General features: G+C 40.9%; 2 protein-coding genes across 5 annotated transcripts; both read left to right on the top strand.

The window, feature by feature from the left end:
- Positions 1 to 12,940, top strand: LOC140268477 (uncharacterized). 2 transcript variants are annotated; one of them, XM_072363382.1, is made up of 4 exons: positions 1 to 277; positions 1,675 to 2,688; positions 8,977 to 9,240; positions 11,594 to 12,940. In XM_072363382.1, exons 1-4 carry the CDS (start codon positions 262 to 264, stop codon positions 12,577 to 12,579), a joined length of 2,280 nt encoding a protein of 759 aa, XP_072219483.1. In that variant the 5' UTR covers positions 1 to 261; the 3' UTR covers positions 12,580 to 12,940. The 2 variants fall into 2 exon arrangements, with proteins under 2 accessions (XP_072219483.1, XP_072219484.1); XM_072363383.1 differs by lacking the exons at positions 8,977 to 9,240; positions 11,594 to 12,940 and adding an exon at positions 3,240 to 6,599.
- Positions 8,044 to 18,283, top strand: LOC140268484 (uncharacterized). 3 transcript variants are annotated; one of them, XM_072363390.1, is made up of 3 exons: positions 14,101 to 14,325; positions 15,189 to 15,515; positions 16,192 to 18,283. In XM_072363390.1, the coding sequence occupies exons 1-3, from the start codon at positions 14,154 to 14,156 to the stop codon at positions 17,883 to 17,885; spliced, it is 2,193 nt and encodes a 730-aa protein (XP_072219491.1). In that variant the 5' UTR covers positions 14,101 to 14,153; the 3' UTR covers positions 17,886 to 18,283. The 3 variants fall into 3 exon arrangements, with proteins under 3 accessions (XP_072219493.1, XP_072219491.1, XP_072219492.1); XM_072363392.1 differs by lacking the exons at positions 14,101 to 14,325; positions 15,189 to 15,515 and adding an exon at positions 8,044 to 8,238; XM_072363391.1 differs by lacking the exon at positions 15,189 to 15,515.
- Positions 18,284 to 18,321: the final 38 nt, after the last annotated feature.

The raw sequence follows: 18,321 nt of genomic DNA, 5'->3' as shown, positions 1-18,321 counted from the left end.
ACGCTGCCGCTGCGCAGTCCGCTCCTTCTCGGTGTCGCACTGTTGAAGCTTCAATCTTTACTGCGTGTTGTTGCTCGTTCATTGGAGCTCGTTGCTGTTTCTCTCTGATTCTGACCGGACTTTTGGAGACGTTTTCAGTTTCTGTGGCCTCCATTTTTACCGTGGCATCCACCTTGTCTCGAGTGGCTGCTGAAGCTCTGCAGAGACTTTAGCAACCATTTTATTTCTGTTCGTGCTGGAGTCGGATGTGCAGAAAGTGAAATGTCTTCTGCTACAGGTGCGTGTGTTGTTGGGCTGCAGCTGGGTGGACAGATGTCCGACCAACTGAGCTACGGTTGGACTAGATTCACTTGATTTAGAGGCGCTATGGTACATTTTAATGGGAAAAGCTCACTTCCGGGGAGCCTGAAGTCCAACAGAATAAAACAGCCGTGTAGAGACACGAATCAGATGTATCAGGTCCGGTGTTACAGTTCATGTGGTCAGACCAGCGGTTCAGAGACAGATGTTTTGCAGGCGTCACTTTTCAGGCTCAGTTGTCAAACTAGGAAAATAACATGATGATAACTTGAATAGATAAACGTCCTCCTTCATAAGGCAAACAACACAAAAGGCTCCTATCCCATTAATTTAGTCCTGATACATTAAACTATCAGGCTTTCTCTTTTTGGAAATCAGTTGCCGTAATATCCATTTCATGAAATATTTCCATCCCAGTTCACACAGAAGCTGTTGATGCTTCAACCAATGACAGCTGGCAGTGATCACGCTTTGCTGTGGAGACACGAAATTCAGTGATTCTGAATAGATGGACAGCGCAGAAGATGAATCAGCAACCGCAGGAATTAAAGGAACCTGGCCTTAAAACATGTTCGGATCATGCATTTGACTCAGAATATAACTAAATACTGTGGCTATATCAGATATTCAGACATCTGAGTGATTTTCTAGATAAACTAAACTCTGTGCTATCCACCATCCCTGAGCATGACTGCCCCATGCCTTGGTGACATGAACATCAATTTAGATAATCCTAACTTTTTACCTCTGTTGCATTCCTTCAAACTACAACTGGTCTGCAGCCAAAGACCTTGACCTAATCCTCAATCGAAACTGTACCTCGGACACACTAACGGTCACTCTGTTGCACGTCTCTGACCACTTCTTCATTCGGCACAATACCAAAACTCCTTCTGATCTATTGAACCTCGGGTCGCGACTGTTGCTCCTTCTCATGCAGCGCAACTGCATCAACAAAAGAGTTTTACAGTGAGAAGATCCACAGTGCCACTGACTCATAATGAAATGAATGTATGTAAGTGGGAGCATAACATAGCTATGGGCGGGGTCGTCCAATAATGGGAAGGGTGGTGGTTCGATTCCCATTCGCCACTCAAAGGGATTGGTGACACTGACAGCTGGAGGTCCACCTCCTTGTCACGGCCGAGGTGCCCTTGGGCAAGGCACCGTACCCCCATGCTCCCCAGGCGCTGTGATTGGCTGCCCACCACTTTCCTAGTGTGATTTGACAATAGTTTATGAGGTCTGACTCAGTCAGATTGGTTTTGTACAGTTGGTGTTGAAAAGCACCAACACATTCAGCTGTGCTAGATGACTGCAAAGCAGTGAAGGATGCCGCAGTAAAATTTTGCTTGTGTTCATTTGTCCCTCCAGAACTCCCACAACAACATGACTGTAAAGAGGAGGAGATTCTCTTTGAGCAGCAGCTCTGTAACGAAGAGAGGAATTCCACGCTGAACCAGGAAGAACCAGATCCCCCACAGATGAAACAGGAACAAGAGGAACCAGATCCCCCACAGATGGAACAGGAACAGGAGGAACCAGATCCCCCACAGATGAAACAGGAACAGGAGGAACCAGATCCCCCACAGATGGAACAGGAGGAACCAGATCCCCCACAGATGAAACAGGAACAAGAGGAACCAGATCCCCCACAGATGAACCAGGAACAGGAGGAACCAGATCCCCCACAGATGAACCAGGAACAGGAGGAACCAGATCCCCCACAGATGAAACAGGAGGAACCAGATCCCCCACAGATGAAACAGGAACAGGAGGAACCAGATCCCCCACAGATGAAACAGGAACAAGAGGAACCAGATCCCCCACAGATGAAACAGGAGGAACCAGATCCCCCACAGATGGAACAGGAGGAACCAGATCCCCCACAGATGAAACAGGAACAAGAGGAACCAGATCCCCCACAGATGAAACAGGAACAAGAGGAACCAGATCCCCCACAGATGGAACAGGAGGAACCAGATCCCCCACAAGTTAAACAGGAACAGGAGGAACCAGATCCCCCACAGATGGAACAGGAACAAGAGGAACCAGATCCCCCACAGATGAAACAGGAACAAGAGGAACCAGATCCCCCACAGATGGAACAGGAGGAACCAGATCCCCCACAGGTTAAACAGGAACAGGAGGAACCAGATCCCCCACAGGTTAAACAGGAACAGGAGAACCTCTGCATCAGTCAGGAAGGAGAGCAGCTTGTACTGAAGCAGGAGAATGATACTTTTATGTTGCTTCAATGCAAAATCAAATCTGAAGAAACATTTGGAGTTTCTGAAGCTTTTGTTGTCCAGAATGAGGAAGAGATCGACCGTCAGCGCAGACTGCTGGATATCACCTGGAAACCCCGAATAAACTCCCACACAGCAGGTACGGAACACCGTGATGGGCTGCATGAACTCACACATGAACCTGACTGATGGAGGATCCTGATCAGAGCTCCACAGTTATGGGTATACATAGTCACTCTTCTTCATATATGTCCTGTAAAACAGGAAACAGCTGCAGAGATTCACTGAAACATGTTCAAACATGAACATAAATCCAGAATCTGAGGCAGAAACAGAGTTTGTTCAGTTCTCAGCAGCTTAACTCTATTCTGCTCCCTTCCTGCTGATGTTGTAGCGTTCCAAGCATGCCGTGATCCATGTTTGCAGTATTGAGCAAATAACAGCACAAATGAGTCAGCTGCTAATGGATTAAATAATAACAAACCAGTTGACTTGTTCAACTGATTTACCAGTAACAATCCACAATTTTGTTACATATACTCAAATAAGAATTTACTTTTGTTTTTTTTACATATGTGAGTGACATTTTTATACATTTGTGCTCTGACGTTTAAAACTACAATATAATTTACTCAGGTTTCTTTCTGTATATCAATACTAACCTTTTCTGCTGGCTTTTTGTCTCTTTAGACCACACGCAGCAGCATGTCTATAATGGCGATGAGTTTCTCACTGAACAACAGCTTTGTAACCAGGACAGGAAAACCAGTCTGGATCAAGAAGAACCAGAACAACTTCATACTACAGCGAATCCGGAGGATCTGTGCATTAGTCAGGATGGAGAGCAGCTTCTATTGAAGCAAGAGACTGATAGCTTTATGGTGACTCCTTCCTGTGAGGAAAGTGATCTTTGTGAACCAGAATCAAACTGGCTGCAAAGTAGAAGTTTGACGAATCACATAAGAACTCCCAGAGATGAGAAGCCATATTGTAAAGAATGTGGTAAATATTTCAGTCAAAATAGTGACTTGTTGTATCACATGAAAACTCACAAAGAAGAGAGGCCTTTTTCTTGTAAAATATGTGGGAAATACTTTAGAACAAGTAGTAGCTTATTGTGCCACATGAGCAAGCACACAGGCGAGAAGCCATATTCTTGCAAAATATGTGGGAAAAGTTTCAGGGTAAAATGTGAATTAGTATACCACATGAGAACTCACACAGGTGAGAAGCCATATTCTTGCAAAACGTGTGGAAAAAGTTTTCGTTCGAGTTGTCATTTAGTGCGCCACATGAGAACTCACACAGGTGAGAAGCCACATTGTTGTAAAATATGCGGGAAATGTTTCAGTTTAAGTGATCGTTTAGTCTGCCACATGAGAACTCACACGGGTGAGAAGCCATATTCTTGCAAAGCATGTGGAAAGAGTTTCAGTCAAAATAGTACCTTGTTAAACCACATGAGAACACACACAGGTGAGAAGCCTTATTCTTGCAAAACATGTGGAAAATGTTTCACTATAAATGATCATTTGGTGTGCCACATGAGAACTCATACAGGGGAGAAGCCATATTCTTGCAAAATATGTGGTAGGAGTTTCAGTAGAAATAGTACTTTGTTGAACCACACAAGAACTCATACAGGTGAGAAGCCTTATTCTTGCAATATATGTGGAAAAAGTTTCAGTGTAAATGGTAGCTTGTGGTGCCACATGCGAAAGCACACAGGTGACAAGCCGTATTCTTGCAAAATATGTGGAAAAGATTTCTGTGTAAGATATCATTTAGTGTGTCACATGAGAATTCACTCAGGCGAAAAGCCTTATTCTTGCAAATTCTGTGGGAAAAACTTCAGACTAAATGGTCATTTATTGAGCCACATGAGAACTCACACAGGTAAAAAGTCAAACGATTGAAATATCTGCAGTGAAAACATGTTGAACATGGCATTTAAAGGTAAAAGATTGAGGTTTGAAATTATTCCACCTACCATGCCCTACACTTGGAGGAAGACTCTCTCGTTACTGTTGCTGTGGTAGATGAAACAGCAGCAGAGCACCAAAGGTTGGATGTGGGTAACCACAAGTGCTGAAGGCTCTAATGAGTTTTTTCTTACTTTTTGAACAAGTCCAAAGGCGTAAGTTAGAAGCTTAACTGTGCTATTATAATAAGATATCTTAACTTTGGGAAATAATTAAAAGTGGTGATTCCCAGTTCATTCAACATCAGCTTTACATGGATCAAAAAGCAATTTGATAAACTCAAACTGCATCTTGAAGTGAAGTCTTGGTAGGGGCTCTACGCTGGGCCAAGCACAGAAGTGATGGGTCTGACTAATGACACCAGCCTGAGTAAGAAAAAAACTTTTCCTCAGCTTTCTCAGGATCAAATTTATCCTTTTTTTTTTTTGGAGCACTGCTAGCACCAACTCTTTCTTGGACTGGAGCTAAGGACCATTTTTCCTGTGGCCTGGGATCGGGTTCAAGAGAACCACTCGACCAACCAAAACATAGTGACTGCCATGTTTAAAAATCCACAGCCAGTGTCACGTTTAGTTTACTTATTTCAAAAGATAACAATAAAAACAGAGCTGCAATATAAATGTAAAGTCGAAGCAGCAGACAAATATTAGCTGGTTATTCCTCTCATTGTCCTGCAAAATGTGAGCTGCACATACATCACCTTAACAGAGTTGCATTTAAAACTGTCAAGTGTTTTAATATCATTAATTGGCATTTGTAGATTCCACTGAATCAACACTAACAAATCTTATTTGTTTCACCAACTATTAAATAGCAGTTAATATTTGGAAATAGGTTGACACTGCATTCACAATCACTCACTGTTTAAAGCGAGAGTGGTGACTGTAGGACATTGGTTTGCTGGGAACACGGGACCCTGTGATCTGTTGTTCTTGTGAAGAAAAACTGTACACCTGCTTTGTGTACATCTAAAGAATTTTAGACTACATTTGAGGGAGGTTTCAAATATGTTTTAGAGGAGACATTTCAAACAACACAAGGATGTTGCTCTGTTGTGGCTGTGGAAACTCTTACAAGTTCTTAGCTAGAACCAAGATAGAACTTCCTGTAGAACCAGCACCTGCTTTGGGGGAAATTTTTATTTCAAAGTACTATGAATGGTACTAGTTAATAAATTTTACTTGCATTTGGACAAGCTTTTTATTTTTATACTCTTTTTTTTTATTTATGTGTGAAAGTTAAAACTCATATCTTCCTGTTTATCATCACTAATAAACTGACATTTTCAGCTCAACTCCTTCATTCATTCTTTATTCTGACCCTATGTAAAAGATTAAGAGACAGTCCCTCATATTCATAGTGAAAGAAATGTGGGGCTTGGTGGTGTGCTGGTTAGTACCGTTGCCTCACAGCAGAAGGTTCCAGGTTCTAATCCCAGCTGGTTCTTTCTGTGTGGAGTCTGCATGTTCTCCCCATGTATGCGTGGGTTCTCTCCAGGTTCTCCAGTTTCCTCCCACCATCCAAAAGCATGCTGTTAGGTTAACTGGTGACTCTGAATTGTCACTGGGAGTGAGTGTGAGCGTGCATGGTTGTTTGTCTCTGTGTGGCCCTGTGATGGACTGGTGACCTGTCCAGGTGTCCCCCACCTGACAGCTGCGATAGGCTCCACTCTCCCCTGACCGTAAATTGGATTAAGCAGGTATAGAAAATGGATGGATGGATGAAATGTGATTTGTCTTCATAAACTTGTAATGTGTTCATTGGTTTGTTATCTGAGTAGAATTTAGCTGATGTTGGACAGATTGTGGAATCACTTCATGCACACGTGAGATCCTCACCGTACGTCCTGAGGTTATGTTTGTGTTGTAAAATTTCCTGTATGAATAAAGTTTGTTTTGGGTGCTGGTTTTTCTAACGGATTGATTCAATTATTTTTACAACTATGAGCATCATCAGCTTAAGTTAGCGCTACATGCAATGATCATTGCTTGCTGTTTTCTGATCTCATGTATTGATTCCAACAATAAATCTTTGTAGAGTGATAATGTCAGAATACCAGATTCACATTGAAGTCTGTGGTTCTACTGGATTTCTTTCTTTGCTTTGTAATCAAATTTTATTATAGAACATCTATAGCTAACATCTGTGGCACAGATCAGAAATGCCATAAGAATGAAAGGTATTGGGCAACATGGAAAAGGCAGCTATGCTGGAGCAATGTTTTGGCTCTGTCACAACCTTCTATAAGCCTTTTATGATCAAATAAAAACAGTGGTAGAACATTTGGAACTCTGGTGACACAAACACATTAACACCAAAATGAAGAGCATGGTCAATAAAGTGTGAGTGTTTTTTGTAGCAGTCCGATTGTATCCTCCTTCCCCGGAGACCAGTTAATTTTAGAATTTTATTTTATTGGTAATAATCTGTAGGGCTTTGCATGGTCAGTCTCCTCAACCTATTTCTGATTTGTTAAAACCTACTTAAAAAATTGTTAAAACTCTACTACTAGAACATTAACAGTTGAGGGTAACGTCTAATAGTTAATGTCTAATAGCTCTAAATGTTAAAACCAACATTTTGAAATGTACTCTGTAGTGGATGAGGAGCCAGTGCAGCTGAATTAGCAAATGGGTGACATGAGAATACTTGGAAGATTTAGTTAGAAGCCTGGCAGCAGTGTCCTGTACAACCTGAAGATGTTCCAGTGATTTGTTAGTCAGACAAGAGAATATAAAATTACAATAATCTAGACATGATTAAAAACCCATCAGGGGCACAGAAAAGGAATTCAGTTTTCTCATCATTAAGTTGAAGAAAACTGTCAGCCATCCAACTTCTGACAGAATCTAAGCATTTGAGCAAGATCTGTATCTTTAAAACATGATTGGATTTAAAAGAAATACATAACTGAATATCACATGCATAGCAGTGATAAGATGTGTTCTTTAAAAAATTACAGATATGCTGAGGAGGGAGCAGATATAAAAGAAACAATAATGGCAAGGCAAGTTTATTTGTATAGCACAGTTCAACAACAAGGTGATTCAAGGTGCTTTACAGAGACGTTAAATAAAAAGCATCATTCAAAATGTAAACAAAAATAAATTAAACAGACCCTCATCATAGGTAAGGAATGAGGAGGAGGACCTGAATTTAGCAGCAGCCACATAAAAATATCATCCAGACAGATATGGGGAAACCCATTCAAGGTAGATCCTGATAAACCGACTCAGAGTTTCAGCCTATCGCGAATGATGTGATGGTCAGTTTTCTGCTTTTGCTGTTTTTCAGAATATGTTTTGGTTTTGAGGAATGTAGAATTAATATTCCTGAATGTAGTGTTATGACATGGTTTAAATAACGTTTTTAAAAGAAAAACGTACAATGCAGAAGTAAAAATTAACTGTCCTCCTCTGCCGGAACTTCCGCCGGAAGTAACAAGATGTGCAGCAGTGTTTTCTGTCCTCGTGTGGGACTCAGCAGGAGGACGGTGGTGTTGTCTGAGCTGAATATCTGAGTGTGAGCAGCAACAATGTCTTCAGCTCAGCATCTGAGAGAGTTTATCAGCCAGCGACTAACTGCTGCTGCTGAAGAAATATTCACAGAGTTTGAGAAAACCATCGTCCAGTACGAGGAAGAGATCGACCGCCAGCGCAGACTGCTGGAAATCACCTGGAAACCCCGAATAAACTCCCACACAGCAGGTACGGAACACCGTGATGGGCTGCATGAACTCACACATGAATCTGACTGATGGAGGATCCTGATCAGAGCTCTACGTTACATTTATTTCAGGCTCACAGAGAAAGTTACGGTGCAGCTGCAGCTATTTTTCAGACAGAAATAACATGAATGTGTTTAAAAGCAGAAACATTTAGAGTCAAACTCACAGTCTGTAGAAGACACAGGAGAAACCGACTGAGCTGGAACATTTCAAAGAACCAAAAAGGAAATCGATCTGTGTCCATCTAACGCTGCTCTTCATTAACTCAGACACTGCTCCCCGTTGCAGGACCTTCAATCATCTCCCCAAGTTGTTGAAGTGATTCAGTTATACAACAATCGACTTCCAGCTTCAGTCTCCCTGCACAGCCAGCGTCGTACTGGTTCTCGTTCATAAACCTTTTCCCAGCTGTTGTTGCTGGCAGGAAAAATAAACCAGATCCACTGATCCACCGAGATTTCTGGGTCTTTGGGGAAGCTGAAAAGGGTCAACTTGCCCTCACAACCAAAACCATATTTTCTTGAGGAATGTCTGAAGTACCTGCTCTGAAAAGTACCAGTGGATCTCTCTATCCTTTTGGTGGATAACGTGCACACCGTAGCTGAAAGACATGCGTTTCATTTGCGTATGTTCGAGTAATAAACTGTAGAACCACGCCGATGGTTCAGATGAAAACATATTTATAAATGTTTTTCTTGTGTTTGTTTTGTCCTTCAAGAGCTTTCACAGCAGCATGTGTATAAGGAGGAGGAAGTTGGTGCTGAGCAGCGGCTCTGTAACCAGGACAGGGACTCCAGTTTGGACCAGCAGGAACCAGAACCACAGATTCAGAAGAAACGGAAGGAAGGCTGCACCAGTACAGAAGGAGAGCAGCATGGATTGAATCAGGATAAGCGTATGATCCGGTATAAAGATGGGATTGATCATTGGTGCGGACCGCTGGATATCACCTGGATACCAAAAAACAGCTTCCACACAGCAGGTATGGAACACTGTGATGGTCTGAATTAACTCACACATTAGTAGCTCCACAAAACTGCATATTTTAACTAAAAAAATCAAATGTTAAAACCTGCGATGTGTGTATAACACACACATCCAGCAGACCCAAATTCTTAGACATCAGAATAGTGATTTCAGCCTTTTAGTTTTGTCTGACTACTACATTGAGTTCTATTATTTAATCTAATTGGCTGCAGACTTGAACTCTTCCCAGGTCTAATAGGACCTGAGACGAGGTCAGTTTGCTCCACGTTACGTGTTGTTTCCGTGCTGCAGGTCTTCTGGTCTGTTTCAAAAAGACGAATATTCATAAAGAAAAACATACGGGCTCATGTTAAAGTAATCCCCTTTAAGCCTTTGATGCTGTGGGTATCCATACATAAATCTGAGACCTGTTGCATCACCATATGGCAACATGACACCCCTGAGAGAGTTTCAGGCCTCAGTTGGCTCTTGGTGTCACCAACACCGCCACGGAAGAGGCCATCGTGCAGCGCGCCTCCTGATGTGAGGACAGACGGGGCTCGACCATTTCCCAACCTGGGCACAACGACAGAGGTGCAAGCAAAGAAACTCCCCACACTGCAGGTCGTCGTTGCAAATGAGAACTGGTTTTCAACCGACTTACCTGGTTAAGTAAAGGTTACGATAGTAATAATGTTCAGTGTCCACTTCTGCTTAAACAAATGATCACTTTGCAAAAAAAAAGTGAAAAATAAAGATATTACAGATGATATAAAGAAGGATTTTTGTTGTTATTGAATTGCTTGTAATACCCAATGTGTCGAATATGATACAAACAAAAAAACATGCAAATTATTTTTATTTATCTTTTTTTTTTACATTTTGTTAAAGGAACAAATAAAGACTTAAAATTGAAGAACAACAAGGAATTTTCCATCCATTATTTCTGGGGTCAGGATTTATAGGCTTAATCATAATGACCCACCAGAAATGTGTGGTGGTGTGTTTCTCTACCTGCATGTTACCCGTCAAGGTTTAACCACAGTTAGTGCTCATTATTTACGATGATAGCTCAGCCATGTCAGGTTTTCTTTTAGGAATCTGCTTTTAACTTTGTGATATACTCTTACTGTGTTGAGTCTCCATAAAAATCAGTTTCTTCACTTTATTTGAGCTCAGCTTTTAAAAGGATATTTTGGTTTCTGTGAAGTGGGGTTGTGTGCCGTACGCAAGAGGAGTCGGTCTCCTCTTTCTACTTATGTGATGGATGGATGCAGCAGGCAGGGAGCTCACTTTATTGCTCACATAGTTGTCGTCACAGTTGATGGGTTTCTTTCTTTTTTCCCCAATGTTTTAATTCTCTGTCTACACTTCCATAACAAAGGTACTGTTACTGAATTATTTGCTGTAGATGCACCATATTATTTTGGTCATTTATTAGTATGTAAGGCATAGAGCCTGGGCTGACCAGTCTTAATGAAATGCATACATTTTGGCCTTTCTGTTTTCAGTTGGCTCTGATCTGCCTCTGATGCTAACCTTCAGTGTTCAGGTCCCGGCTGGAACTTTCAGTGTCAGAGATATGTGTAACAGACAGTTTAATGAAATAACTATCAATTCTTCTCTTCATCTTGAGCTATTGATGGCTAGCATCTGTTGATCTCGTAGAGTGTGCCACAGTTTTAAAAGCTCACGTATCAGCCTAAAATGATAACTGTGAGCTAAAGTGTTCTTGTTTTATGATGGTGAGTTTGGTGGGTAAGGCGCACAGTGACAGACGTGTGTATAAGGAGGGAAGATCCAAACGCCGAATGTTAGTTAAGAAATAACCTTCAATTCTATTCTTCATCTTGGGCTATTGATGGCAAATTCGTCTAAAATGTCATAGCAGTTCAAACGACTGCTGCGTGTTGGATCTTTACATTGCATCACTTCTGCATCAGACAAGGAGCAGGGCAGCATAACACGGTCCGTATCGCAACACGGTGCCAGAACCAGAACCATTTTGGAGCACACTGCAGACTTTGTGAATTGGTCCATTCAGTTTTCACTGGAATGTGGAATGTGTGGAATTTATCAGCCATGCTGTTCTAAAGATTAGGTTTTAAAGCAAAGTTGAAGTTCGCTGCCAAAAGGTGACCCACAGCGAGCTAAATTTACTTTAGAAAATGTATTTTTTTAACAGTATTTTTTTGTTTGTTTATATTGGTCATTGTTTACTATTTTCATTTCTTTAAGAATATCACATTTCTGTCTTTTGCGCCATTCCATTACTATATTGTCGGTAACTAATAATCTTTAATTTGGGAAGACCAGACTACATTTGCTCACAGCACTATGCTTTTTCTTATGTCTCTTTTTAACTCCAGACCTCACACAACAATTTGTCAGTGGGGAGGAGGAAGTTCTCACTGACCAGCAGCTCTCTAACCAGGATAGGAAATCCACTATGGACCAAGAGGAACCAGAACCTTTACAAAATAAAGAGGAAGAGGATCGACTCTGCACAAGTCAGGACGGAGAAGTGCTTGTTCTGAAGAAGGAGACTGATACTTTTATGGTAACTCCTGTTTATGAGGAAAGTGACCACAGTTATTCAGAACCAAACAGTAACCAGCTCCTCTCTCACAATGCTGCTTCATCAGTATTAAATAGACATATAACTATATACACAGATGAGAAGAAACCATTTGCTTGCAGTACTTGTGGGAAAAGATTCTCTTACTTATCATTAATGAAATATCACAATAGAATCCACACAGGTGAGAAGCCATATTCTTGCAAAGAATGTGGAAAGACATTTGACAGAAATTGTACTTTGTTGTATCATATGAAAACTCACTCAGGTGAGAACCCATATTCTTGCAAAATATGTGAGAAAAGATTTAGTCGTGGTGACAGCTTGATGCGCCATATGATAACTCACACAGGTGAGAGGCCGTTTTCTTGTCAGACATGTGGGGAAAGATTTGGCCTAAATAGTCATTTGTTGCGTCACATGAGAACTCACACAGGTGAGAAGCCATATTCTTGCAAAGTATGTCAGAAAAGATTCAGTCAGAGTAATAGTTTGGCTGATCATGTGCGAATACACACAGGCGAGAAGCCATATTCTTGCAAAGAATGTGGAAAAAGTTTCACTCAAAGGGGTGCTTTGACTGTTCACATGAGAACTCACACAGGTGAGAAGCCATATTCTTGCAAAATATGTGGGAAAAGATTCGGTGCAAGTACGAGCCTGTTGCACCACATACGAACTCACACAGGTGAGAAGCCATATTCTTGCAAAATATGTGGGAAAAGTTTCATTCAAAAATCTAACCTGACATGCCACAAGAAAAACTCACACAGATGAGGAATTTTTACGAGTCAGCGTTAATGAGCCTTTTGATAATTTTTGACAAAATATGTGTACGTTTTACTATTGATAGGGTCCAAGGAAACCTGAGTATTCTAAGACATATTCAGATGTGTTCCAGCTCTTCCACCTTCAGTACATTGAACATAATGTCTTTAAATACTGAATGTTTTCCTCAGAATTATGAAATCCCATCGTTATCTTTCCTTATAATTACGATTTAATCTTTGACATTTGTCTTCAGATGCTCTGTTTCAGTAGCAAATTAAATGTATTTTGCGAAGGCAAATTTTAATTTAAAACATACGTTTTTTCAGTTAATATCTGTGAATAATAATTTTCTTATGTTAATTTCATACATATGTTGAGTCACCAGCTGTTAACCTGACTCCATTAAAAAAATTCTTTGAACACATCATATTCTCTAAATTGCAGTTTTGTGGTAAAAAAATATTGTTTCATTTTTCAAAGAAGTTTGATAATGATTTTATTTTTTTATTTAAAAAAAAATTAACTACTGCTATTAAGTGGTAGTAAAACCTTGATCAGTGTCTCTTATTTTCCTGTCTAAATCTTTGTAAAGTGATAATGTCAGAATACCAGATTCACACTGAAGTCTGTAGTCATGAACTGGTTCTACTGGATGAACATCAGTTGTCTGAAAACATGAATTCTGATCAAATCCAGAGTGTTTGCAGCATCATGCAGCTGTTTCCTTGTTGATGTGGATCTGCTGCTCATGTGAATCCTCCCACAGTGTTTCATTAGCAGCTGGAACCACAGTGACTCTGATAAAACAGGAATTAGCAGAATCCATCTGATATGAAGCTGTGGTTTGAATACCACTTCCCTCCTCTTTGAAGAGTAGTCAGATATCTGTGTTCAGGTTTTTGTACAGCCTCTTCTACACTTTGTATCACTGTGTTTCTACAGCACAGTAGTAGAGAGCTGTGTCTGCCAGGGTTAGCTTTGTGATGGTCAGTTCAGTGGATATATCTGTTGTTTGGAAGCCATATCGTTTATCTGGAATATATTCAGCACCACTCTCATCTTTTGCTCCTTTCCTTTCTGAAGAGTAAACAGGTGAAAATTATTACTAAAAACACAAAGATGAAAAATAAAATATTATGGAAATATTTAGGATTTAATTCAAATTTAATTTCTGAACCGGTTTCCAGCAGTGCTTTATGTGCTTGTATTGTATTTTGCACAATTTCATGGTTGTGTGATCTGAAAGGTGGAGTTTTATGCTTTACTCAATATTTAAGGCTCAGCTGATTTTTCTTGTCACAACAGTTTTTAATGAGGAGCTTCATCATGTTAAATGTTGTGTAATTAACACCAAAGTTACAATATAGCTAGTAATATATTACGATCTACATTGGCTGTTTCCATAGGACACAAAACGCACATCTTTTCTTTTCTTAATTGATTAAGAGAAGAAACACCTCACAGCGTAACTTCCGCCGGAAGTAAACAAGATGTGCAGCAGTAATTTCTGTCCTCGTGTGGGACTCAGCAGGAGGACGGTGGTGTTGTCTGAGCTGAATATCTGAGTGTGAGCAGCAACAATGTCTTCAGCTCAGCATCTGAGAGAGTTTATCAGCCAGCGACTAACTGCTGCTGCTGAAGAAATATTCACAGAGTTTGAGAAAACCATCGTCCAGTACGAGGAAGAGATCGACCGTCAGCGCAGACTGCTGGATATCACCTGGAACCCCCGAATAAACTCCCACACAGCAGGTACGGAACACCGTGATGGGCTGCATGAACTCACACATGAATCTGACTGATGGAGGATCCTGATCAGAGCTCTACGTTACATTTATTTCAGGCTCACAGAGAAAGTTACGGTGAAGCAGACACGTGACTAAAACAGTCTTTAAATGATCGACCAAAATGAAACATTAAAGTTAGACCTGTCGCTATTACAGCTCAGGTTTCTACCACCTGCTTTTGAGGACTGTTTTTGTCAGGTTGTTAATTATTTTCTGTAGGATCTCTGTTTTTATGTAGGATTTTAACTTGTAAATCTCCTGAGTGTGAGTTTGCTCCTGAGCCTCCTAACTTTTGAGCTGCTGTGCTCCTCCTACACGCACATTTCTCACGTTGTTGGTCTGAACCAGAGCTTCTGTGAGTCAGCTCTGGGGGTTGAGAATGAACCTGAAGGCGGTCCACCAGACGCAGCTTGTCCCCTCTCACTGAGAACAGGTAAATGCTGCAGTTCCAGGTTTGGTCAGGCAGGGCTTCCAGAGGGTGAACCACACTAACACACAGCCACGTCTTTATTCCTACAACAGGGGAGCAGAGCTTTGGAAACCTGAGCAAGAACTGTGACTAATCCACAGGACAAGAATCCCAACTTGTAGAAAGTCAATTTCAACACAATGCAAACAATTGGTCCGGCAGCTCAGGCTTGTTCCTCTGGCTTTGGTTTGCAGTCGGTTAATCCAAGAGAGTTCTGAGGCTGACCACAGAACCCCCCCAAAGGTTCCTGTCCCCAGTGAAAATATCTTTCACTTGGAACACAGTTTTGATGTGGTCAGATGGGCATTTCTCTATTATCACTTTGGTAATCCTGTTCGGTTTTCATTTCATCCCTCCAGAACTCTCGCAACAAGACGTTTGTAAGGAGGAGAACGTTCTCGCAGACCGGCAGCTCTGTAACCAGGAGAGGAACTCCAGTGTGGATCAGGAGGAACCAGAACCTCCACAGATTAAAGAGGAACAGGATGAGCTCTGCCCCAGTCAAGGAGAACAGTTTGTTCTGAGTCAAGAGACTGATACCTTTATGCCACTTCAATCCAAACCCGAAGGTGAGGAAAAGTTAGAAGAGACTGGAAATGATGTTGACCAATACGAGGAAGAGATCGATCATCAGCGCAGACTGCTGGATATCACCTGGAAACCCCGAATAATCTTACACAGAATAGGTACGGAACACCGTGATGGGCTGCATGAACTCACACATGAATCTGACTGATGGAGGATCCTGATCAGAGCTCTACGTTACATTTATTTCAGGCTCACAGAGAAAGTTACGGTGCAGCTGCAGCTATTTTTCAGACAGAAATAACATGAATGTGTTTAAAAGCAGAAACATTTAGAGTCAAACTCACAGTCTGTAGAAGACACAGGAGAAACCGACTGAGCTGGAAACATGGTTGTTAAACTGAAATACAAGATGTGAGCTGACTTCTTTGTTTCCTGTTAAAATGTACTGCTTGTTGTTCAGGTTTGATTTTATGCTGTTTCATTTCTTTGTTGTCTCTGAACGCTGACTTTAAATAGGGGAAGAAGCATTAATCAGAAAGAACCTTTTGTGGAACCTCAAGAGTAAGTTAGAAATAATTAGAGGAACATAATGTCATACAGAAAATGATTCAAGCTATTGCTGCTAAAGGTGGTTCTTCAAGCTGTTTGATCATTGGATGGACTTTTATACACGTTGTTTCTGCATTTTCGTCTAATTTTTCAGACCTGATAAGGACCAAATTGCATATATCCTGATATGTAAAACCTGAAAATTGACTGATATCTTTTGTTTTTCAAATGACCGTATTTCCTCTCTGCAGTAATGTTTTATCTTGTGTCCCTTTGTATCTCCAGACCTCTCACAGCAACATGTCATTGCACTGGAGAACATTCTTTCTGACCAGCAGCTCTGTAACCAGGAGGGGAACTCGAGTCTGAACCAGAAGGAACCAAGATTTCCACAGATGAAAGAGGAACAGGAGGAAGCAGAACCTCTACAGATTAAAGAAGAACAAGAACTCTGTCATGAGGGAGAGCAGCTTTTAATAAGACAGAAGACTGATTTCCTTTTGGTGAATCCTGCTTATGAGGAAAGCGACCACAAGAATTCAGAACCAAACAGTAATCAGCTCCACTCTCACAATTCTGCTTTGTCAGTGTTAAAACGGCAAATAACTGAATACACAGATGAGATTAAACCTTACACTTGCAATGGTCTGGGGGAAAGAGTCTCTCACTCATTATTGATGAAATATGACAAAAGTAGTCACAAAGGTGAGAAGTCATATTCATGCAAAATATGTGGGAAAAGATTCAGTCTAAGTAGCAATCTGTTGCGCCACATGACAACTCACACAGGGGAAAAGCCTTATCCTTGCAAAATATGTGAGAAGCGTTTCAGTCGACGCAGCAGTCTTTTGTCCCACATGACAACTCACACAGGGGAAAAGCCTTATTCTTGCAAAATATGTGAGAAAAGATTCAGTCTAAGTAGCAGTCTGTTGCGCCACATGACAACTCACACAGGGGAAAAGCCTTATCCTTGCAAAATATGTGAGAAGCGTTTCAGTCAACGGAGCCATCTTTTGAGCCACATGACAACTCACACAGGGGAAAAGCCATATTTTTGCAAAATATGTGAGAAAAGATTCAGTCTAAGTAGCAGTCTGTTGCGCCACATGACAACTCACACAGGGGAAAAGCCTTATCCTTGCAAAATATGTGAGAAGCGTTTCAGTCGAAGCAGCAGTCTTTTGTCCCACATGACAACTCACACAGGGGAAAAGCCTTATCCTTGCAAAATATGTGGGAAAAGATTCAGTCAAAGTAGCAATCTGTTGTGCCACATGACAACTCACACAGGGGAAAAGCCATATTCTTGCAAAATATGTGAGAAGCGTTTCAGTCGACGCAGCCATCTGTTGAGCCACATGACAACTCACACAGGGGAAAAGCCTTATCCTTGCAAAATATGTGAGAAACGTTTCAGTCGACGCAGCCATCTGTTGAGCCACATGACAACTCACACAGGTGAAAAGCCATATTCTTGCAAAATATGTGAGAAGCATTTCAGTCGAAGCAGCTATCTGTTGAGCCACATGACAACTCACTCAGGGGAAAAGCCTTATCCTTGCAAAATATGTGAGAAGCGTTTCAATCGACGCAGCCATCTGTTGAGCCACATGACAACTCACACAGGTGAAAAGCCATATTCTTGCAAAATATGTGGGAGAAGATTGAGTCTACGTAGCAGTCTGTTGCGCCACATGACAACTCACACAGGTGAAAAGCCTTATCCTTGCAAAATATGTGAGAAACGTTTCAGTCGACGCAGCCACCTGTTGAGCCACATGACAACTCACACAGGTGAAAAGCCTTATCCATGCAAAATATGTGGGAAGCGTTTTAATCGACGAAACAATCTGTTGTGCCACGTGAGAACTCACACGGGTGAGAAGCCATATTCTTGCAAAGTATGTGAAAAAAATTTCAGTTATAGTAAAAGTTTGGTTAACCATCTTAGAATACACACAAGTGAGAAGCCATAATCTTGTCAAACATGGGGAAAGATCTGGCCTAAATACCCATTTGTCGCATCACGTGAGAACTTGCACAGATGAGAAGTTGTGTTCTTTCAAAATGTGAAAAATTGCTGGTTAAAAGTACAGTTTCAGATTAACAAAACTGTTTAGACTTTTTACTGATGTTTAAGTTTGTGTCACATTGACCAAAATGTGTCCAATGAAATGAAAGATGTCTCTCATAATTATGGCATGTGGATCCCAATATTCTATGTCCTTTCAATTACAAGTACATTTTTCTTGAATTGTTTTAATGTAAATTAAATGTATTTTGTCAGGTTACATTTGGGTTTAATCATACAGTTTATAGTTTGTTCTTGTCTTTCACATGTGACATTACATGTATTGACATTGAATTAAATGTATCTGGTCACAAGATGTTTGTCTGTTTTTATTAAACTCG

Source organism: Leuresthes tenuis, unplaced genomic scaffold (assembly GCF_036924035.1).
Source record: "Leuresthes tenuis unplaced genomic scaffold, fLeuTen1.0.hap1 SCAF_14, whole genome shotgun sequence".
Taxonomy (NCBI): Eukaryota; Metazoa; Chordata; class Actinopteri; order Atheriniformes; family Atherinopsidae; genus Leuresthes; species Leuresthes tenuis.
Note: the sequence above shows the minus strand (reverse complement) of the source record. Positions and strands in the feature narration are given on the sequence as shown.

What these genes read in the sequence shown, in the direction of transcription:
- LOC140268477 (XM_072363382.1), top strand. An exon ending in AATAAACTCCCACACAGCAG is followed by an intron (nt 2,689 to 8,976) that starts GTACGGAACACC and finishes TTGTCCTTCAAG; the next exon opens with AGCTTTCACAGCAGCATGTG. An exon ending in AAACAGCTTCCACACAGCAG is followed by an intron (nt 9,241 to 11,593) that starts GTATGGAACACT and finishes TTTTAACTCCAG; the next exon opens with ACCTCACACAACAATTTGTC.
- LOC140268484 (XM_072363390.1), top strand. Translation starts at nt 14,154, where the DNA reads ATGTCTTCAGCTCAGCATCTGAGAGAGTTTATCAGCCAGCGACTAACT. An exon ending in AATAAACTCCCACACAGCAG is followed by an intron (nt 14,326 to 15,188) that starts GTACGGAACACC and finishes TCATCCCTCCAG; the next exon opens with AACTCTCGCAACAAGACGTT. An exon ending in AATAATCTTACACAGAATAG is followed by an intron (nt 15,516 to 16,191) that starts GTACGGAACACC and finishes TTGTATCTCCAG; the next exon opens with ACCTCTCACAGCAACATGTC.